General features: G+C 44.2%; 2 protein-coding genes across 4 annotated transcripts in view; both read right to left on the bottom strand.

Annotated features, from left to right (window-relative positions):
- kiaa0930 overlaps positions 1 to 12,466 on the bottom strand; it is a 28,469-nt gene extending 16,003 nt beyond the window's left edge. Inside the window, exon 1 of the mRNA XM_075472322.1 lies at positions 11,668 to 12,466. Within this exon, the coding sequence (XP_075328437.1) occupies positions 11,668 to 11,812 (145 nt within the window). The 5' untranslated portion in view covers positions 11,813 to 12,466. The remainder of the gene's footprint in view (positions 1 to 11,667) is intronic.
- A 1,289-nt stretch (positions 12,467 to 13,755) lies between these two features.
- Positions 13,756 to 21,665, bottom strand: fbxo7 (F-box protein 7). 3 transcript variants are annotated; one of them, XM_075472324.1, is made up of 9 exons: positions 21,618 to 21,665; positions 20,663 to 20,785; positions 20,230 to 20,587; positions 17,622 to 17,991; positions 17,449 to 17,532; positions 17,276 to 17,371; positions 15,440 to 15,616; positions 14,991 to 15,031; positions 13,756 to 14,608 (listed from the first exon to the last, which is right to left on the bottom strand). In XM_075472324.1, exons 2-9 carry the CDS (start codon positions 20,782 to 20,784, stop codon positions 14,312 to 14,314), a joined length of 1,545 nt encoding a protein of 514 aa, XP_075328439.1. In that variant the 5' UTR covers position 20,785; positions 21,618 to 21,665; the 3' UTR covers positions 13,756 to 14,311. The 3 variants fall into 3 exon arrangements, with proteins under 3 accessions (XP_075328439.1, XP_075328440.1, XP_075328438.1); XM_075472325.1 differs by lacking the exon at positions 21,618 to 21,665 and adding an exon at positions 21,484 to 21,611 and having other exon boundaries at positions 17,622 to 17,988; XM_075472323.1 differs by lacking the exon at positions 21,618 to 21,665 and adding an exon at positions 21,484 to 21,611.
- Between the last annotated feature and the right edge of the window lie 1,909 nt (positions 21,666 to 23,574).

Genomic DNA, 23,574 nt, shown 5'->3' on the forward strand with positions numbered 1-23,574 from the left:
AGTGAAGCAGAGTGCAGCTCTGCAGCAACTCTGATGAAAGTCCTGCTCTATTTATAGCTGCAAGTCGGCTTTAAAAATACATCAACTGTGTATGAAGCCAAGCTCATCTGAGGAAAGTAAGCTGAACTGTGAGCACGCTCGGACATATCACGGGCCACGTTGGTTCTGCTGACAGTTGTACGGCGCTCAGTGATGCGTTATCAACGCCCCACTGACCCGCATGACAGGATGAACGGGGGGGGGGGCCGGGCATCAGAAGGATGAACCGGCCAATAAAGATGCAAGACTGATTTAAACTCAGATTTTATGACCACTACAACTTAAGAACAATTAGCACCACATATATCCCCTCTAGAACCTCATTGATGTCCACAACAACCTCTTAAAGAACCACGAAATTCCCATAAAAGATCCCAAGATCTCATCCATGGTCACGAGCACAATGTACAAGCAACCGAGAACCATCCCAGTGACAGTTAGAACCACCCAAACAGCCAAAGTGGAACCTCTAACAGGAACAGGACAACCTTATTCCCTACAAACCTTTGTGAAACTCTAAAGCAGGGATGTCCAAAGTCGGTCCTCGAGGGCTGCTGTCCTGCAGGTTTTAGATGTTTCCCTGCTTAAACACACCTGATTCAGATCAAGACATCATTAACAGGCTTGTGCAGAACTTAAAAATTTGTTGAAGAGATCCATTTCATCACATAGGACAAGGAAAATTAATCATTTAAATGCACATTTTTGTGTTTGCAGCATTGCTTAAAATGAAATAAAAATAGATGTTTTTTTCTTTTAAACTCGTACAACACATGTATTTCTACAACCATGTGACGTAGCCTCTCGTGCACAGTAGAGCCACTCAAAGCTTTGGTTACTGGATTCTTTCAACAATCAGAGTTGATAGTTTCTATCCAGCAAGTTTAATTAGACACCTGGATGTGAACGTGAACATTGTAGGTCTGTGGTGTCAAAGTTATTTCGAATAAAAAGTAAAGAATGTTTATTTGGAATCATTAAACGGTATAATCTGATCATGTGACCTGCTCCGTGTTACTTCTGTCATGTATTCAGGCTGAATGGATGAGGTCATGTGATGAGTCTGTGCTCTCAGTATGATCCTGATGACTGGATAAACAGATCTGAGTCTCTCTGCAGGACTTTTTCCTTTTATCGTCCCTCCAAACGACTTTTTGATCCAAGTCGATGTTTTTAACAGCCCAAAATGAACCTTTAGGTTTATTCTGTCCCAGTTAGTACTCTAAGAATACATCTTGAAAGAAGGACAGTTTAGGGCTGTTCTGCTCCATTAGTTTACAGCCAGGGAACATCCAGCAGCCCACCTCGGAGCCGTCTGACATCAGAAATAAGCACCTAACTTTTATCCAGGTCCAAATGTAGACAGTTTGGGGACGTCTTGCCTGGCAGCATGGCTGCAGTTACACACTATGCTCCACATTTTTGTTTCTAACTTGCATAAAAAGCTTCGAATTCACAGAAATGAACTTCCATCAGCTGATCTGCTGGTGGTAAAATCTGCTCCATCCTGAAGATAGAAACCAGTTCCTTCACCTGGGGGGGTCCAGAACATGTGAACCCCACTATCGCTGGTCTAAATACACCAACATCGCTGCCAGAATCAACCACAAATATCCTAAAATAATTGTTTGTGGAGATCATCTGCTGCTCTTATTTCCTTCTCTGACCCAGAAAGCGATCCGTTTAATCATCCTGGAGCAGGTCTCAGGAGCTGCATGCACCTGGAGCAGCAGGTCTCAGGAGCTGCATGCACCTGGAGCAGCAGGTCTCAGGAGCTCCATGCACCTGGAGCAGGTCTCAGGAGCTGCATGCACCTGGAGCAGCAGGTCTCAGGAGCTGCATGCACCTGGAGCAGGTCTCAGGAGCTGCATGCACCTGGAGCAGGTCTCAGGAGCTGCATGCACCTGGAGCAGCAGGTCTCAGGTGCTCCATGCACCTGGAGCAGCAGGTCTCAGGAGCTGCATGCACCTGGAGCAGCAGGTCTCAGGTGCTGCATGCACCTGGAGCAGCAGGTCTCAGGAGCTGCATGCACCTGGAGCAGCAGGTCTCAGGAGCTGCATGCACCTGGAGCAGCAGGTCTCAGGAGCTGCATGCACCTGGAGCAGCAGGTCTCAGGTGCTGCATGCACCTGGAGCAGCAGGTCTCAGGTGCTGCATGCACCTGGAGCAGCAGGTCTCAGGTGCTCCATGCACCTGGAGCAGCAGGTCTCAGGTGCTCCATGCACCTGGAGCAGGTCTCAGGAGCTCCATGCACCTGGAGCAGCAGGTCTCAGGTGCTCCATGCACCTGGAGCAGCAGGTCTCAGGAGCTGCATGCACCTGGAGCAGCAGGTCTCAGGAGCTGCATGCACCTGGAGCAGCAGGTCTCAGGAGCTGCATGCACCTGGAGCAGCAGGTCTCAGGTGCTCCATGCACCTGGAGCAGCAGGTCTCAGGAGCTGCATGCACCTGGAGCAGGTCTCAGGAGCTCCATGCACCTGGAGCAGCAGGTCTCAGGTGCTCCATGCACCTGGAGCAGGTCTCAGGAGCTCCATGCACCTGGAGCAGCAGGTCTCAGGTGCTGCATGCACCTGGAGCAGCAGGTCTCAGGTGCTCCATGCACCTGGAGCAGCAGGTCTCAGGTGCTGCATGCACCTGGAGCAGCAGGTCTCAGGAGCTGCATGCACCTGGAGCAGCAGGTCTCAGGAGCTGCATGCACCTGGAGCAGCAGGTCTCAGGAGCTGCATGCACCTGGAGCAGCAGGTCTCAGGAGCTGCATGCACCTGGAGCAGCAGGTCTCAGGTGCTCCATGCACCTGGAGCAGCAGGTCTCAGGTGCTCCATGCACCTGGAGCAGCAGGTCTCAGGTTCTCCATGCACCTGGAGCAGCAGGTCTCAGGTTCTCCATGCACCTGGAGCAGCAGGTCTCAGGTGCTCCATGCACCTGGAGCAGCAGGTCTCAGGTGCTCCATGCACCTGGAGCAGCAGGTCTCAGGTGCTCCATGCACCTGGAGCAGCAGGTCTCAGGAGCTGCATGCACCTGGAGCAGCAGGTCTCAGGAGCTGCATGCACCTGGAGCAGCAGGTCTCAGGAGCTGCATGCACCTGGAGCAGGTCTCAGGTGCTGCATGCACCTGGAGCTGAGAGCAGGCTGCAGGAGGAGCTCCAAGAAGGATGAGGGTCGGTTGAAAATCACTCGAATAATTCCTGAAACGCAGCTCAACCCAATATTGGAAGAAACAAGAGCCTCCTTTCAGAGGTTTCTAACATTAGATTAAACTCATTTGTGGGAAGCAACTGAATGAATCAAATCAGAAGCAACAGAATCAGGAAGTTTGTGTTTGGGCACATTAAATGTTTTATTGGATTCTGATGTTTTAATCTAATTTTTGGAGGAATTTGTTGGGAGAACAACTGAAGAGAGCCATCAGCTTTTGTTCATCTCAGCACGTGGTGTTTGTTCTAAGAGTTACTGACAGTGGAAGCGTCTCTGAGGAGAGTCTGAAGACATGAAGGATGTTTGTGAGGAGCAGACGGGACGCTTCCTGCTGGGACTGCACCGACAACAACCTGACGGGGCCGACTCATGAAATATTCAGCTATTTCTACTGTACAGTTACAGTCTGTGAGGAGCACAGCTCAGCACAGACTGCTGGGATTTATTCTCTGTTGGAGAACTAACTGCTCAACATAAAGCTGCACACCGATGTCAGAGTATTTATATCTGTGAGGTCATTAAAGCTGAAACTGCCGTTTCTGCTCCTGTTTGCTAATGAAGTCATGTGACACCATGAACATGTCATGATTTATCACACATTCCTCTGTGTGACACCTCCTGATCAATGATCTAAACCTTTGCAACTGCTGGAAGACCAGAAACAGCTGATCGGGCTGTTTAACAACGGCTTTAATGATGAAGAAAAAGTGTGAAGCCTTCATATTTTGGTGGTTGAATTTCCGGTAAAAACAGAAGCTATTTCCCAAGAAACGTCTACTGAAAGCTTCTGGTTCTGATGGCGGCTTCTTCCTGTTAAAGGGAGTTTTTTTCTCTCCACAGTCACCTCTTGCACGCTCAGGACGGGGGATTGGATCAGTTTCAGTGCAATCTGTTGGTTTCTTTAGCTAGGAAACCCTTTGATATTTTCAGACTTGACGTGAACCGACTGAGTATTCATGAAAAAAATGGCGTCTCAGTGACTTCTAATCACAGGAGAGATATATTAAAACATTTTAACATCAACTGTGATTGAATCAGACTTTAACATCTCATTTCAGAGGGTGTTGACAGCAGCTTCAAATCCCATCTGAGGGTCTGATTTACTCCCGACAGTCGTGGTTTTAGTCTTTAAGTGAGTAATAATGAGGCTGAAACTGAGACCCAGGATGTGGTGAGCTGGTGTGTTTATGTGCAGACCTGAGTCACTGTTGATGCTGCCTGATAAGAGTCAGACCTGAGTCACAGTCAGCAGCCTGCAGACAACCATCCGAGGACACACACCACACCGTGAGGTACTTCCTGCCTACTCCTACAACGACCTGACCACTGTGACACCATCAGAGGTTGTTCAACATGCAGCTTTCCAAAATTTACGACCAGCCAAACGACACCGAAGCACCCGGAGCGTAAACATCAATACATCCGTCATATACCCTACATCTGTCATATACCCTGTATCCGTCATATACCCTACATCCGTCATATACCCTGTATCCGTCATATACCCTACATCTGTCATATACCCTGTATCCGTCATATACCCTACATCCGTCATATACCCTGTATCCGTCATATACCCTACATCCGTCATATACCCTGTATCCGTCATATACCCTACATCCGTCATATACCCTGTATCCGTCATATACCCTGCATCCGTCATATACCCTGTATCCGTCATATACCCTGTATCCGTCATATACCCTGTATCCGTCATATACCCTACATCCGTCATATACCCTACATCCGTCATATACCCTGTATCCGTCATATACCCTACATCCGTCATATACCCTGTATCCGTCATATACCCTACATCCGTCATATACCCTACATCCGTCATATACCCTGTATCCGTCATATACCCTACATCCGTCATATACCCTGTATCCGTCATATACCCTACATCCGTCATATACCCTGTATCCGTCATATACCCTACATCCGTCATATACCCTGTATCCGTCATATACCCTACATCCGTCATATACCCTGTATCCGTCATATACCCTACATCCGTCATATACCCTGTATCCGTCATATACCCTGTATCCGTCATATACCCTACATCCGTCATATACCCTACATCCGTCATATACCCTGTATCCGTCATATACCCTACATCCGTCATATACCCTGTATCCGTCATATACCCTACATCCGTCATATACCCTACATCCGTCATATACCCTGTATCCGTCATATACCCTACATCCGTCATATACCCTACATCCGTCATATACCCTGTATCCGTCATATACCCTGTATCCGTCATATACCCTACATCCGTCATATACCCTGTATCCGTCATATACCCTACATCCGTCATATACCCTACATCCGTCATATACCCTACATCCGTCATATACCCTACATCCGTCATATACCCTGTATCCGTCATATACCCTACATCCGTCATATACCCTACATCCGTCACACATCCTATATCTGTCAAATATCTGTCATATACCCTATATCTGTCATAAACCCGACATCCGTCATATCTGCCATATACCCTTCATCCGTCATCTAATCTACATCTCTCATATACCCGACATGCGTCATATACCCTGTATCTGTCATATATCTGCCATATACCCTTCATCCGTCATCTAATCTACATCTCTCATATACCCGACATGCGTCATATACCCTGTATCTGTCATATATCTGCCATATACCCTTCATCCGTCATATACCCTGTATCCGTCATATACCTTGTATCCGTCATATACCCTACATCCGTCATATACCCTACATCCGTCACACATCCTACATCTATCAAACATCTGTCATATACCCTACATCCGTCACACATCCTATATCTGTCAAATATCTGTCATATACCCTGTATCCGTCAGATGTAGGGTTTATCTGTCAAACCCTACATCTGTCATATACCCTGTATCTGTCATAAACCCGACATCCGTCATATCTGCCATATACCTTTCATCCGTCATCTAATCTACATCTCTCATATACCCGACATGCGTCATATACCCTGTATCTGTCATATATCTGCCATATACCCTTCATCCGTCATCTAACCTACATCTGTCATATACGCGACATCTGTCATATACCCTACATCCGTCATATATCTGTCGCTTACTTACTGCAGCTGGTAAAATCATAGAGTTGATTTCTGAGGAAGTCCACGAACTACGCTCCAAACAAAGGCACGATCATAAACGGATGTACTCGTAATCAAAACAAAAGTATCTTCTGGGCCTTACAAATACAAAGTTCTGCTTTAAATCCTGATCAACACTAATGTCATGATTTATTAAAAGAGGGCTTTTTTACCGTTTGACTCTTTGTTTTTAAACAAACTAATCGATGTACATTTAAAATGACTGATTTGAAATAGTGAATTTCTACATTTAATGGTATTAAAGTCCAGAACAGAAGCTAAATGGACCCTGTTCTGCATCCAGGTACTGTTGGTTATTAAAAGAAGATCTTCCTTTGTCTGAAAAATATAAAAACTACTGCCTGAATTTTGTTGTGTGCCTTCAGTTTGTGATGATATAAGACCCTTCGCAGCTAGAGGCAGAGTTTGACATTTTCCTGCCTTCCGTACAGACGACATCATAGCAGATGCAGAACACAGGCCCGGCCATGAGGTCATGGGTCGTTAACAGAGCGCTATTGATCGCTGCATCAGAGCAAACAGGCAGCACGATGAGGCAGAAACAGCCCACAAACTGCCCAGCTGACACTTTTCCATCAGGACGATCCGGTGACCCATCGGATCAATACCGTCCTTCACATGCCGCTCGCTTTCTTTCAGAGCGCCTCCGTCAGCCACATTTGGTTCATGAAGGAGGCTCATAATTAAAGCTGGGAGATAAAAGGCTCTCGTTAAGAGACGTGAGGTCATCACAGTTTATTTTCTCCTGTCTGTGCCGTGAATTAGTGACGTCAGCAGGTTATTCTTAGAAAAGAGGTTTCAGATGTCTGTGGGAGCACAAACCAGGAGATGAAATGTCCTTAGCCTCCAAACCTCGACAAACTTTCTGATGACATCATGTTAATCTCTGTTATTTAAACTCATTTCAATACAAACTGAGGGACACTTCTGAGGTTATTTAATACAAAACCTGACAAACAGAAGTTTAATTTGTGTTTTAATTAAAATGATACACTAAAATATAAGAAACATTTCAATTATTATTAAAATTCTGAACATTTATCACACGTTTTGTCCACCATGGCTCACTTTTACCAGCGAGCAGAAACCTATGATGATGCTTTTGACTGTAGGGTAACCCTAACAGGTTTTCATGTTTTCTAAGATATTCTGATAAAACAAGCAATCTGAGCTACAGAAACAGGCCCCGAACAAACCTCTGGTCCCAAAAAGAAGCCCCAGAGCAGGTAACCTCATCAAGTGGGAAAAGAGCATCACCTGATCCGTACCGACGCAAACCAACAACAACCATCAAAATTTACTCACTGACTGAATCAGACTGAGTCAGAGGGAAAAAGTACTCGATCCTCTTAAGATACTACTGAGTAGAAATACTGATGTAAAAATACTACAGAGTAGAAATAGTCTGTTATCAATGAATGAGTCAACTGAATAAAAGACTAAAATTAAAATGAACATTTTAGACAGATATTTCATATTATTGATTGTAATTACAGATTTAATTATGAAAGCACAACTTTAATACAGCTTGCAGATTAACGTATAAAAAAATCCTGATAAATTTACTATTAAGAACGTTTTTGTTTGTTTCTTAAATTAGTAAAAGTTAGAAAAGTTGGTGTTTTAAGCTGATGCTTCAGCCTGAACTGAATTTTCTTCTTTAACAGATGAAGAAACAGAAAAATCTCTGCAGAACGACCTTTGAAAGATATTTCCTCTTATCTCAGTCTGCTAAAAGAAGCTAAAAGCTAACATCAATGTAGCAAACAGGACTTAGATTCAACAGCTTCACGAGTCTAACTAGCTTCAGACGGTCCTCAGTCAGATCTAAAACACCAAATGTTGGTCCAATAAACTGTGCAGCTCAAATTATTCAGGTTCCTTTAACATGAAAGTACAAAAACTACAAACTTTTACTCTGAGAGCACACGTCAGAGAGAAATTCTGGACGTTAATGTTTCTGCTTGAACCAATGCAGTAATGACTCCGTCTCAGATCAATCTGATGCTGCCTTGAACCAGAAGTTCCCGGTACTTTCACATGAGCAACTTTCTTTCACAGAATCCCGCAGATTGTGTTTATCTCATTTTAGGGAAATGCTGCTGCAGGACTTCAGTGTTTCACTTGGAGTCAGACTGTTGGTGCTTCCTCTTTTACTTTAAGCATCTGAAAACCACCAACGAAGAAGAGCTCGAACATCACTGCAGGTAGAAATGAGCCACAGGGTTTGCATAGGGACCAAGAAACCAACTTTAAGTCTAAAGAAATGGTCAGATACTCCCGACACAATCACTGATCAATCAGTTTAAGTTGTTCAGGGGTTGATATCAATGATCAGTAAAGGGATACGCTGCTTTATAGACGAGGCAACCCAAAGACTGAGGAGAAACAACCTCTTAAACGCCTAAAATAATGTTGTTTTGGTCAATTAAAGAAGAGCTGGAGAGAAAATATAAAATATGTATTTATCTGAGACCAAAGGCCGAACGAGGCGACATCTCAGGAGGCCTGGGGTCCGTTTCACAAAGCAGGTTCAACAAACTCTGAGTCTATTCCTGATCTCTGAGTGCATCTACTCTGAGAAAGAAAACTCTGAGTTTTCGGTTCCAGAAACGCTGATTTGAGTGAGTTTAATCAACTCCGAGTAGTTTCACCTTGAGTTTAGCGCATGCACCACAACTTTAAAAAGCCAACATCAATGGAGCCCTGATTCAACGAGTCACCATGGCAACGGGGAAGAGGAGGGGCTACGTTTTGGAAATCTTAATGCGCTCATACGGCGAGTTTCAACACGTTTTTAGAAATAAGTGCAACACCGCTGCAGCAGCAAAAGCGTAAGTTTAAATGTAGTCCTTTGCAATCCCAATAATATTACAGGGAAACTGCTTGAATGGTAGCCCATTCATTTATTTCATTTAGGTGCAATTCCGCGGGGGAGAAGCGCACTTGGCAGTTTAAGATGAAATATAAAAACATTGTTCAAACAGGTGAGACCTCGGCATGGAGGCACCTCATTTTGATCATGTTTTACACTGTAAAGTAAATATTAAGTGGCTATTTGACTGTGCAGTTATTTTATCCCCAACATAATGCTGTTTTCACACACATAAACTGTGTCTTCTCATCTATATCATGTTCTGTTAAATAATTAAACCTATTTAAACTAACACAGACTTCTACTGAGCCAACAGAAAGAAGGCAGATGCCCGTAAAACGGGTGGTGCCCAGCACCGCCACCTCTAACGGGAGGCCAGTGGCTGAGGGAATCCCTGGAGGGAATCCACCTTTATAAAATATAATAGACCTATATATATATCTTTTTTAAGCCTATTCATACACATATTTGTCTTTTTTTCTTTTGTCCCAACACATTCTGATGGTGCCTCTCAAAAAGATAATTGTCTGGAAATGCTAAAACATCTATGCGCGGTCTGATAACCATCTCCCGACGAATATTTAATTCTCTGAGCAGTAATGCTGCACCTTCATCCACGGGATCGTTGTCTAAAGGACATGTTTGTGAAAATAGTAATCTCCTACTGTGCCTAATGGACTTCTAGAAGCAGAAGAACTCGCTCTGCTGACTGAATGAATGAGGAAATCAAATGGCGTGTGTGGCTGAAAGAGGGCGGAGACAGAAAGAAACTCGAGGTTTCTTGAATAAAACCTGGTCCCGACCAGGTTAGGTTCAGAGAGTCTGTTACTACGGTAACTGACCGAGAGCTTAAGTTACCTCTCTTTGTGAAACAGGCTAGAGTTACCCCTCTTTCTCGGGGTTGAGTTACCTCCCTTTGTGAAACGGAAAACTCAGGGTTTCCCTCATTTCAGGGTTAACCTACTCAGAGTTTTCATGAAACCTGCTTCGTGAAACGGACCTCTGGTGACATCATTTCAATCACTACAACTTTATTCAAAATGTTTACGTCTTATGAACACAATAATGGTCCAAACCTCGAGGTTTTGTGAGTAAATCTGGTCTTAGAAGCAGAACTATTTTACTACACGTTGAACTCATGTGTTGTAAAGTTGGATTTGATCCTTTTTATTCTGTTTTAGCTCATTTTTAGGCAAAGAACATATTTAGAAACTGGCCTCCTTCCTCACTCTAAGGTTGTAGTCACATGGATTTATCCCAGCCAATCAGCAAAGACCAAGCTGAGTCACAAGAAGTGACATCACAGCATTTGAACAACTATTTTGTTTGTACCAACCTGGAAACTAACCGATTAAATTCGGGTGGTTGTGCCAAACGTTTTTTCAGAGGATTTCTGGAAATTAGTTGAAAACGCTACATTTGATCGCACGCCCTGATCAGCGTACACGATGGTCGTCCCATCTTTAGACAGACTCGCCATGTTTTAGGCAAGCCTAAACTTGTGATTACGCTCGCCACATTGGTCGTGATGCGAGCGAACTGTGACGTGACCGGTAGTTTTCCTCCTGAACAGTAGGTGTCGCTGCTGAGCCCAAACGTCAGACAGGAAATACAAAATACACTTCATAAAGCAGGAAAACAGCCATCGACATGATGCTGGAGAAGACATTTTTAATGTCTAAGTAGTGAAATGTGAAATACAGTTAGGAGTTAAAAGTGCACAGTTAGGGTTTGAAAACATAAAGCCAAAGTTTTATACTCCGAGGCGACGGTTACTGTCACCTGATGAGAAGCTAGACACCAACCAACCTGCGTTGCAAAGCTACATTTAGGCATTTCTGGTGAGACTGAGTTGCACAAACACAACCTACATCCTCCAGGAATCCTAAGAGGAAGTGCACGCCGCCCACGGTGGGACAACCAGCCCCACAAAAAGAGGAAGCTCTGCCCGACTACCAGCACTCTGCTCAGGGAGGAAATCTGTGTTTTAAACCTCTATCATTCAACCTCACACTGAGCCCATTTATTCTAAAGTTCAATTGATCAGAAAACTTCATATCACATATCACTAACCCCCCAAAATGTTTAACAAGAACAAGAAATGCGACTGAAATCACAGCAAGAACCTCTGCTCTAGTTTTAATATCAAGTCTGATGCGTTTCATTTTGGGCCCCTCACCTGTGAAGTGAACCCGAGGCCCCCTAACAGCTGGATACGGCCCTGACAGATGAACATGGAGCACAGAAAGTTGCAAACAAACATGAAAAATACAACAAATAAACACCGAATCTGATTCTCCGAGCGGAGACCTACATCTGCCCTGTGATTGGTGAACACACCTGTGCGTCTCAGGTGGATAAAAAGCCTTCTGAAGAAGCGTCAGGGCCACAGACAATAAGCGACTCACCGAGCCCACTGATCTCCTGTCGGCTGTTCAGTCGGTTCCTCTCGTCGGCGATGGCCTTCAGCATCTGCTGCAGGGAGCCGTCCAGCTCTCCATTCTCCTCCTCCGCGGGCCCGACAGCCTTACACAAACCGGGGAAGGACGCCATCTCCGAGCTGGGATCATGACAGTCCAGGCTAACAGCGACCGACGGCACCGGCTGACGGCAGCTAACTGACGGATTGAGGGAGCGCGGGAAGAGGAGGGGAGCACCGGGGAGCACCGAGGATTCCCCCCCACCCGGTTCTTCCGTCTAATTTGTCCCGGAGAGGACTCTTACCGCGGAGCTGCCGGAGGTCGCGACCGGTGCGCTATGCTGTAGTGCCCGAGAACAGCGCGGGCAGGTCGGTCTACTAAGGGAGCCTCGAGTCCTACTGTTGTGCGGATCAGCTGGAAACACCCCTTACACTTCCGGTAACAACATGATGCTCTTAAAGAGACAGCGCAGCAGAACAGCTCTCACACGCCGGATGAACCCGGAGCATGGAGAGGTGTAAGAAAGGACTCTGTCACCCTTCACATTCACTGACCGGGGTGGCCCACTGCCGCCCGATTAAAAGTGAAACAAAAAAGTACAAGTTCGACATCCATCCATTATCTATACCGCTGAATCCGTCGGTTGGGTCGCGGGGGGGCTGGAGCCTATCCCAGCAGTCAATGGGCGAGAGGCGGGGTACACCCTGGACCGGCCGCCAGTCAATCGCAGGGCCACAACACATATTCTTTTAAAACATGAAATACTTCATTATCATGCTAGGACTAAAATGTGAATCTTTAATCCATTTAAAAAATAATCATTTCCATTACATCAAAACAATTAGAACAAAATCAAAAAATCAATTATGTGATTAAAAAGCACAAAATGATCAAATTCTACAGAAAAATTCTCAAACATTCTAATGGAGTAAATAATGATCATAAACACTGACATAACTTCTTAAAACCTTCAATATGTATGTGTATATAATTTAATTATACAGTCAAATATACTTTTATTTAGTACTTTTGGGCATTAAGTGTTACATTTACAACAGTTAGACACTAATATTTTAGTTTTTTAAATTTAAATATTACTTTTAATTCTTTTCTTCAGCTGAATTTGTGTCTCAGTTTTCCTAATTTGAATTTATAAACACTTAATGTACAATTCAGCGAAGATTTGAAAGCTATGAATAATTTATTTTGCCCTCTCCAACTAGACGTAAAACAAAAGCATATGGTACGAATCCAGCGCTGTTAGCATAGCAGCTAACTAACATAACCGAATATCTTTCCGTTAAACGGAGCAGGAGAAGAATCAGAGTAACTCAAATTGAACCCTTTGAATAAGCGAGGTTTTGGCTCACATCAACGTTTACCTACAACGACACAAACATTCGGCTGAAGCCAACTTTATCTGAAGTTGCGCGTGAGTTCCTCCCCAGAGGACGGTTTATATCACGTGACATCACAGGAGGCTCTGGGAGACATTAAACTGTGTGAGTAAACACAAATACAGCCTCCGGTCGGTGCTTGGGACAAACTGACGTTTCAGTAACCGTTGTCCATCAAATCCTGAGACTACACGCTCAGACCGTTTGACCGGATCCATTAATGGTCACTCTAACGAATTATCTCATTCTATACATTTCTCACACATCCAAAATTGGACTCGTTGCTTGTGACCCGGTCACATTTTCTGACGGGTGACAAAATTCGATGTTACATCGCTGCACCGCAGCAAACTCCGCCCGCCCGGACTGATCCTCCCCACAGCTTATAACGGTCGATTAAAACGAGTGCACCCTTTGTTTTAAAACAAAAGATGACGTCATTTTCTCACGAGCTCGAGGAGACCGGAAACTGAAATGAATTTTTTAACAACTAAACATGTATTTTTAATGAATAAAATGCACGCAAACCCATAAACAATGAATCATGTATGTATATTAAACATAAATATTATAATTTGTTGGGCAGTTTGTTGACTTTAAATTGAAGTTATGGAGACGGTTATTTACTGTCTGAATTAAGCTTTTTGCATTAAACATGTTTAATAAATATTGGGACAGGTTCGTGTTTATTACTACCTTTTTATTATTTAACAACACTGCCAAAGCTTATTAGCGTCATCCTTGAACTTAATCCAGTAAATTCACATATTAGTGTTTTCTAAACCAACCAATAAATCAATTTAGTCTCAGCTCAGTCTATCAGGTTAAATATGAAAAGCTAAAAGGAACCAAATAAAAGCAAACGTGTTTCCTCTCTGTAAAGTGTGACCGACCAGCTCGTCGCTGTGTTTATCATCTCATCGCTCATCTACAAAGGTCACCCGTTTCTTTGACTGAACATAAAGAAGCGCACCCTGATGCTTTGGCCTCTCAGAGCAGCAGCGGCTCGCACTCGTCACCAACACTTCGTGTGTTTCAGTTGAACTTTCAGGCGTTTCCATCGTTGTTTAAGTGTGGGGACGTTTAATGACCTCAGGTTTTTCCTTTCTCTGAGGCGGTCTGATACCGACGCACAGCTTTAGGCCCCGCCCCCCACCTGTCTCAGAACTCATTTAAATAAACACTTGGTGATGTCACTTCCTGTTAGTTTTATTGATCAGTCCTGGAATGGATAATCAGATGAATCCTCGGCGGATGTCAGCCGGTCGTCCTCCCGCCGGTCTGCGGTAACCGGAGCGCGGTCGTCCGGCGGGATCTGCGATGGGGCCGATAGGGTCGTAGCGGGGGCGGGGCAGCAGGCCGTGGGGGAAGTTGGGCCTCTGGTCGTACTCGCCGCCGATGATCCCAGGCAGTGGGGGGAAGAGGGGGCGGGGCATCGGGGTGAAGATGTCCCGGTCGGGGAACGGCGGCAGGGAGCGGTGACGAATCGCACGTCGTGATTCGGAGCGACTCTGATGAGTCTTTCTGTAAAGCTGAAGGGAAACAAGCGCGTTAAAAACGTCCTGAACGTGTTCAACGGGAAAAATACAACAAACTTTCTATATTTTCATCTTTCTGAGCCACCTTCTGTTCGGCTGAATGTCTTCTTTTTCAGTGTTTCTCGTTTCATCTTAAATCCTGAGAAGTTTCACACGTGATCAATACCAACTGCACCGCTTCTTCTGATGACCTCCGTCACAGCAGGTCATTACATCCATCCATCCGCCTCTAATTCAGAGGCTCCGCCCACTTTGGCTTTTACATTAAAGGGTCTTTGAGCTTGAGTTTAAGTTTGTTATCCGATTTGAACATGTTCAGTTTCAGTCTGAAATGTAAAAAGCTTTGAAGTTAAACCGATCCGAGTCATTTTCTCACCTCTTTCCAGTCTGTGTCTCTGGATCTGCTGCGATCCTGATCTGAAGCACAACAAACACATTCAGAACCATTAGATGAACCCAGAAGGTTCTAAGAGATTTGAATGTGTTTTCACCCAGAAATGAAGGAGTGAACGGCCCCTTAAAACTAAAGAAACCTTCTTTTTAACCTCTCCGTGTCAGACCCAAAGCTGCTGTAGAACCAGCCCGGTTCTGGTCTCTTTTCAAAGTTAAACCTCTAAACCTTTCAGTCACAGAGTTCTGTTTCTTCTGATCAGAAAACCTTTGGATCAATCTCATCAGCAGAACCAGGAGGTCACATGATCAGCTGAGGAGGAAACCGTTTCCCCAGAACAGAACCACCAGTGAGAATCGGACCTTTAAAATCACTTTTTTACCTTTTTAAAAAGGTTTCAAACCATTGTCACCTCGGAGCTGTGATGGTCTCACCTGCGAAGTCCCGGCGGTACAGGTGTCTCCACAGCGTGGAGTCTGCGGCGGCGGCGTGGAAGTGCCGGCTACCCGCCGACAGCCTCGCCAACGACTGAACGTCCAGCAGTCGGAGGACTCGGAGCAGCAGCTCCGGAGGAAGAGCCGGCAGGCCGAACGCCACCGGCAGATTCATGGCTGCAAACACACCGCCGTCAGTTGGTACGATACAAGAGACGAGATGATTCAGACACAAAAACGCTTTCATTTGACCAACCGATGAACTCTGGATAACTTTAACGCTGGCGCCCCCCAGTGGTTTGTCTGGTGTAGAAACGAGCCGGAAGAGAATTTAGTTTATTAAAAAGAAAACATTCTGCTGCCTGTTCCCTGAACACTAAACTGTTCTCTGAACACTGAACTGTTCCCTGAACACTAAACTGTTCCCTGGACACTAAACTGTTCCCTGGACACTGAACTGTTCCCTGAACACTGAACTGTTCCCTGGACACTGAACTGTTCCCTGGACACTGAACTGTTCCCTGAACACTGAACTGTTCCCTGGACACTAAACTGTTCCCTGAACACTAAACTGTTCCCTGGACACTGAACTGTTCCCTGGACACTGAACTGTTCCCTGAACACTGAACTGTTCCCTGGACACTGAACTGTTCCCTGAACACTAAACTGTTCCCTGGACACTGAACTGTTCCCTGGACACTGAACTGTTCCCTGAACACTGAACTGTTCCCTGGACACTAAACTGTTCCCTGAACACTGAACTGTTCCCAGTACACTGAACTGTTCACTGAACAGTTCCCTGAACACTGAACTGTTCCCTCAACACCGAACTGTTCCGTGAACTCTGAACTGTTCACTGAACTGTTCCCTCAACACCAAACTGTTCCCTGAACACTAAACTGTTCCCTGAACACTGAGCTTTTTTTCAGTTCATACTGAACTGTTCCCTGAACACTGAACTGTTCCCTCAACACCGAACTGTTCCCTGGACACTGAACTGTTCCCTGAACACTGAACTGTTCACTGAACTGTTCCATGGACACTGAACTGTTCACTGAACACTGAGCTTTTTTTCAGTTCACACTGAACACTTAACTGTTCCCTGAACACTGAACTGTTTCCAGTTCACACTGAACACTAAACTGTTCCCTGGACACTGAACACTAAACTGTTCCCTGGACACTGAACTGTTTCCAGTTCCCACTGAACTCTTCCCTGAACACTGAACTGTTCCCTGAACACTGAACTGTTCCCTGAACACTAAACTGTTCCCTGAACACTAAACTGTTCCCTGAACACTGAACTCTTCCCTGAACACTGAACTCTTCCCTGAACACTAAACTGTTCCCTGAACACTGAACTGTTCCCTGAACACTGAACTGTTCCCTGAACACTGAACTCTTCCCTGAACACTGAACTCTTCCCTGAACACTGAACTGTTCCCTGAACACTAAACTGTTCCCTGGACACTAAACTGTTCCCTGGACACTGAACTGTTTCCAGTTCACACTGAACAGTTCCCTGAACACTGAACAGTTTCCAGTTCACACTGAACAGATTCAGAGTTTCAGCTCAGCAGGATGAACCCGAAGAACAGGTTTTAATCAAAAACTGAGGCTTTGTGGAGAGTTTAGATGGAAACGTTTTATATTCCGTGTTGGATCATTTTATTAAAACAACTTTATTCGTGTTTTTAAAGCAAAGTAAATTCATCATTCAGGAAAGTTACTTTTGTTCAAATCTTATTATCTTTCTGATAAATAAAATAAGTTTCTGATGTTTTTGGGGCTCTGAGGCTCGCCGTGAGGAGCGTGGAAGCCGTCATGTGGCGTTTACCTTCTCTGGCGGCGGCGATCAGCGGGTACGCCAGCTGGTCTTTGAAGATCCGGGACATTTTCTTCAGATCTTTGAAGGCCGCCGCTGCACTTTCCCCTGAATGACGACAGAGACAAACGGTTACTCGCGGTTCCCCGGGCGCCCTCGGTTTTGCAGAGCGATCGCGTCCCTACCTGGCCAATCGTCGGTCACGTAGCTGCAGGCGTTCAGCTGCAGTTTGCGGACGGCGTCGACGGTTTCTGTCACCTTCAGAGTGGCTGCAGGGAACAAACACAGAGGGTCACCTGGTTCCCAGGAGCTCCACCGCGGCTCTGACGTGCGGCGCTGCGGCCGACAGCCAACTCACCGTTGATGACCAGCAGCGGGCCCATGCTCACCGCCACCACCGCCGCCAGGCTGCTCCCGCTCAGAGGGTGGGCGTACTGCAGCCTGTAGACCCCGCCCGCAGACCTCCACCCCGCGGGCATCTCCCCCTGCTTCACCTCACAGCCCAGAGAAGTGAAGCCGGTCTCCAGCATGAGGAGGTGCGCGGCCACCATGACGGCGTCGTTGGGGCTGGCGATCCGGGCCGTGTGATAGAGGAGGTCCAGGGAGAGCGGCGCCTGACCCTCCTCTGCCTCGCTGCACAGCATGGGCTCCCAGACGAGGGCCGCCGGCGCAGAGCCCTGCATGTCGCAGGTCTGCGTGGGCGGGGTCAGCGGCGGGCTGCTCGGCTGCTGGATGACAACACGACAGTCGGGAAACTGAACATGTGAAACACGTGCTGCAACCAGGCGGCGTCTCAGAAATTAAAAACAGCTGAAACATGCACACCGTTTCATTTTGCAACGTTTACAAAGAAAAGAGCCATCAGACGTTTGATCTACAGCGAGCCAATCAAACGAGAGAACTCAGCTCTTAGAACAAGACCACGACGAGACAAAAGCAACGAGCTGCAACTTAAGTTTCAGGCTTTAAAGCGGGAAAAAAAAGAGATTTTTCTCCTATTTTCTACATTCAGACAACAAAATGACACATTTAGACGAGTTTTTAACAAACTCTTCTTCTTTAAAACGTCTGTCATCACCTGTTCAGACACACGATACAACGCCGAGTCCAAAATGTCACCGAATGTTTCCACAAGATGAAGAAAACTGACACAACAAAGCTTTAAAGGAACACAAATCTTTGGAGTTTATTCTCTAAACATGAAACATGTCAGTTTCTGTTCATTACTCAGTGTTTATTAACTTATTTCTGCTACTTGTTTCATGATTTTTATGTTTATTACTCACTGTTTATTAACTTATTTCTGCTCCTTGTTTCATGATTTTTATGTTCATTACTCAGTGTTTATTAACTTATATCTGCTACTTGTTTCATGTTTTTTATGTTTATTACTCACTGTTTATTAGCTTATATCTGCTACTTGTTTCATGATTTTTATGTTTATTACTCACTGTTTATTAGCTTATATCTGCTACTTGTTTCATGATTTTTATGTTTATTACTCAGTGTTTATTAGCTTATATCTGCTACTTGTTTCATGATTTTTATGTTTATTACTCAGTGTTTATTAGCTTATATCTGCTACTTGTTTCATGATTTTTATGTTTATTACTCACTGTTTATTAGCTTATATCTGCTACTTGTTTCATGATTTTTATGTTTATTACTCACTGTTTATTAGCTTATATCTGCTACTTGTTTCATGATTTTTATGTTTATTACTCACTGTTTATTAGCTTATATCTGCTACTTGTTTCATGATTTTTATGTTTATTACTCACTGTTTATTAGCTTATATCTGCTACTTGTTTCATGATTTTTATGTTTATTACTCACTGTTTATTAGCTTATATCTGCTACTTGTTTCATGATTATGTATCTCACTAATTTGTAAGTAGGCAAAATATTTACAATAGCACATGTTTCACTGATTGCTGAAATGTTGCATTGATAACTTGTAGTTTAGGACCATGGACAGTTCTTTCCTTTGCCTAATTTTTAATTCTGTGACCTCTCTGGTTTAAATGACTGTTGCTGCTTTGATGAAGCCTAATTTGATAGTTTCAAATTAATTTTTGAAATATTTTGTTAATAAATATTTTATGAGTAATATAGTGTTCTTTGTCACATTGTATTTGGCATTAGTAAATAATGATGCACATTTACAGATATTTGACATGATATGAGTGATAACACGTGTTATAAGGGCTATTTTGCACAATAGGTGGGCCTTGAGATTTTTACTTGTCCTTTGGTGTGCCTTGGGCACAAAAGGTTTGGGAACCACTGGGCTAGTGAGAACGAAACCTGTCTTCCAATTCATTGCATTTTTTTGTGGTAGAAGTATCGGCATCGGTACTCTGTATCGGCAAGTACTCAGATCCAAGTATCAGTATCTCATCGGTTTGAAAAAAAGTGGTATCGCTGCATCCCTAGCCACGATCCATCAATTCAATTCAATTCAATTCAATTCATTTTTATTTATATAGCGCCAAATACAACAAATGTCATCTCAAGGCACTTAGATAGTAAGTCCAATTCAAGCCAATTGGAATTCAATTAATTAATAATAATCATAATTCATAAAATAATCCAATTCGTTCATATAGAGCCAATTCAAAAACAATTTCCTAGCTAAGAAAACCAACAGATTGCACTGAAAACTTTTTGTTTTTCGGTCCAATCCTTGTTGGAGAGGCTGAACCTTTGCTGGATGCTGCTGTTCTACCCAACCCTGACACCCTCACCTGTCAGCAGGTAACCTGCTGGTTGGAGCAGCTTCCAGAACGCTGTTCCTGTAGATTCTGGAAACTTTCTGTCTTTCTGGGACTCCAGAACAACTTTTACTGAGTGCTGCTGCAGCAGTTTCTGGGTTTGGTTCTGTTGGTCAGTGAAGACTCTGAGAATCACTTAAAGTTGAACAAGTGTTCAACTGGCCTAACAGTAAGAATAACCTCTGAACTCACCTGGCTGGTGGTCCCGCTGTTCATCTGCTGGCTGTGGGTTGTTCTTGTTGTGGTGGTGGTTGGGTTTGAGGTGGTCCTGGTGGTGGTTGGGTTTGAGGTGGTCCTGGTGGTGGTTGGGTTTGAGGTGGTCCTGGTGGTGGTTGGGTTTGAGGTGGTCCTGGTGGTGGTGGTTGGGTTTGAGGTGGTCCTGGTGGTGGTGGTTGGGTTTGAGGTGGCCGAAGTGGCCGAGGTGGCGGCGGCTGGAGGCAGTAAGACGCAGATAAGATCACCGGAGACGACGCCACAGGACGCCAGAGTCTGATCGGAGTCTGACAGCAGCTCCGAGCCTCCGAGAGACAAACTGAACTGTGTGTCCGAGCTGAGGGGAGAGAGATGAGTATGAATCAGGCCGTCCACACACGTTGTGGACAATGAAACCCGTCTGAGGTCTGACCTGAGACCATGAGAGGACAGCAGCGTCTCCTCAATGAGCTCTCTGAGCTGCGTCACGCTGGGCTCCTCCGATGGCAACTCCACTTTGCTGGTCTGCTGGTTGATCCGAACTCGCAGCTTCATGCTGAGGACAGACACACAGCGACCTTCCCCATGATCACGTGATCATAACACAAGTAATATCTCTGCATAAACTCCTGGCTTTAGTGCAAATAAAAGGTGGCTCCTGAACAACAATTATGCTGTAATGCTAAATAACAGACATGCATGATTTAGTCATGTTGAGTAGAAAAAAACTCAACAGATTGTCCCCCAAATTACTCAAAATTTAATTCGGCACCGCTTCAACTTTATATCTCCTTTGTTTTTGGCATGAAAGTCAGGCTTTGTTTAAATTAGAGGAAAAGTTAATGGAGTTTGGTGGAGAGACTCTTCTTCTAATGCTTCTCGTTGTCGGGAGTGTCCACACACTTTTGGCCATTTTACAACTGATTTTAGAACAAAATCACAATGTGAATCATCTATTTTTCACTTTTGATGAGTCATTAACGTCCCGCTTTATCTTTTACGCTAACCTAATTTCCTGTTATCAGAAAAACAACGATGTATTTCCATGAAATATTCAAAACTTGGTCTGAAATCACCTTAATTCGACATTAAGAAAACATTCACACTGAAAACATCCAACAGACACATCAGTTACAGATTGTTAAATAAGAGAAAAACACTGTTGAAGTGCAGCAGATTTCGTTTTCGTTTCAGGACGTTAGCAAACCAAAGTTGCTGCGTAACAGTCTAAACTGCTAGTTGATGCTAACTAACCTGGTCGGTTAGCTGGTTAAAGCTGGTTAAACCGGTGGTTTCGGCTTTTAAAAGTCTAACAGGGAAACTTTCACATGAAGGACTAACGTTTTGATACCCCAAACATTTCACGCCGTTTCTCTGTAAACACAAACCTGCAGCCGTGAACTTCTGCGGCAAAAAAAACAGGAAGTGCAACTTCCGCTCTGGATTTTCAAAACAAATCTCGTAAACACAAAGCCGCAAAGAGTTACATTTATTTCAATATTTTGCTTATTATTTAAAGTGGTAGAAATGTATATTCTTACATAACGTCCCACATAAACCAGTAATTGTCCCATCTGTTGCAAATCAGTATTTCTGTTGGTATCCTTCAAAGTATACAAAACCTTTTAATTTTTGGGTAAATTAATTTAAAAAACACCAACACAACATTTTCCAATCGGTCCAATTCATTTAATGATTTTTTTAGCCACATCAAAGTTCACCAAAGCAACGACTTAATAATGGGCGGGGCAATCTGTTGAGTGTGGGCGGGGCCTGATCAGGCAATCTGAGCTGCCCAATCACGGCAGACTGCCGCAGTAGTTTTGTGGCTGTAAAACTTTTCTATTTCCGAGGAAATTTTTCAAAAGAACACCAGCACATCAAATTCTAATTTAGGCTACCAATTACAGCAGCCTACAGGAGTATTTTTGTAATTATCCTTTATTGTATAAAACACTTTATACAAGTTTTTTTTTACTTTCCGAGAAAATCATTTTAAGTCACACCAACACAGCAAATGCTGATCTTGGTCCAATTGACTTTTCAAGTCAAATGTCAGCAGAGTGCCTACAGAACGGTGGGCGGGGCCATCTGCAAAGGGTGGAGCTTGAGCAGATTGGAGCTAACCAATAATAGTGGACTGGGCTACACCACCTTGGTGTTTTTTTTTTTTTTGGTTCAGGTCCTACTTGGAGGAGCGGAGTTATTTTGTGACCATTGGAAGTAATCAATCTGATAGAGTGGCTATGACATGTGGAGTTTCACAGGGGTCAGTTCTTGGACCCCTTCTGTTCACCCTATACATGCTGCCTCTGGGTCAAATTCTGAAGAACTCTAAAGTCAACTACCACAGCTATGCAGATGACACACAGATATATCTGGCACTGTCTCCAGATGACTGCAGTCCTATAGAGTCATTGTGCGACTGCCTAGAGCAAGTCAAAAAGTGGATGAACCAAAATTTCCTTCAGTTAAATCAAGAAAAAACTGAGGTCATTGTGTTTGGCAACAAAGAGAAGAGGTTTGCTGTCAGTAAACATCTTCAGTCACTGTCTCTAGAAACTAAAGACCAAGTCCGGAACCTCGGCGTGCTGATAGACTCAGACCAAACCTTAAACTATCATATCAAATCAGTCACCAAATCAGCCTTTTATCAACTTAAGAACATATCCAGAATGAAGGGTTTCATGTCCCAAACAGATCAGGAGAAGCTGATTCATGCTTTCATCTCCAGCAGACTTGACTACTGTAACGGTCTTCTGTAACGGTCTTCTGACTGGACTCCCCCAAAAGAGTCTCAAACAGCTGCAGCTCATTCAGAACGCTGCAGCCCGAGTTTTAACCAGAACAAAGAGATCACATCACATCACCCCAGTTCTCAAGTCTTTACATTGGCTCCCGGTCAGATACAGAATAGATTTTAAAGTTCTGCTGCTCGTCTACAAATCACGGAATGGTTTAGGTCCAGAATACATGAATGACATGCTAGCAGAGTATAAACCCAGCAGAGCTCTGAGATCTGCTGACTCAGGTCAGATAGTGGAGCCCAGAGTTCAAACTAGCCCCGCTGAAGCAGCTTTTAGCTGTTATGCTGCACACAACTGGAACAAACTACCAGCAGAACTGAAATCAGCCCCAACTGTAAGCACTTTTAAATCCAGGTTAAAAACATTTCTCTTTCGATGTGCTTATGGTTGAGTTTATATTTTTCTTTTTTCCCCTCTTCTTTGATTGCTTTTAACTGTGTTTTTAATTTTTGTATTATTTTTTTTCTCTTTCAATTGCTGCTTTATGCTGTTCTTTTAAATGCCTTGTCTTTATGTAAAGCACATTGAGTTGCCTGTG

This window comes from Odontesthes bonariensis, chromosome 8 (genome assembly GCF_027942865.1).
Source record: "Odontesthes bonariensis isolate fOdoBon6 chromosome 8, fOdoBon6.hap1, whole genome shotgun sequence".
NCBI classification, from domain to species: domain Eukaryota; kingdom Metazoa; phylum Chordata; class Actinopteri; order Atheriniformes; family Atherinopsidae; genus Odontesthes; species Odontesthes bonariensis.

Bases quoted from the DNA above. Each gene is read 5' to 3' on its own strand.
- fbxo7 (XM_075472324.1), bottom strand. From the start codon at position 20,784: ATGAAGCTGCGAGTTCGGATCAACCAGCAGACCAGCAAAGTGGAGTTG. The intron at 20,588-20,662 runs GTCAGACCTCAG...CTCTCCCCTCAG, and splicing joins CTGTCCTCTCATGGTCTCAG to CTCGGACACACAGTTCAGTT. The intron at 15,032-15,439 runs GTGAGACCATCA...GTTGTGCTTCAG, and splicing joins GTACCGCCGGGACTTCGCAG to ATCAGGATCGCAGCAGATCC.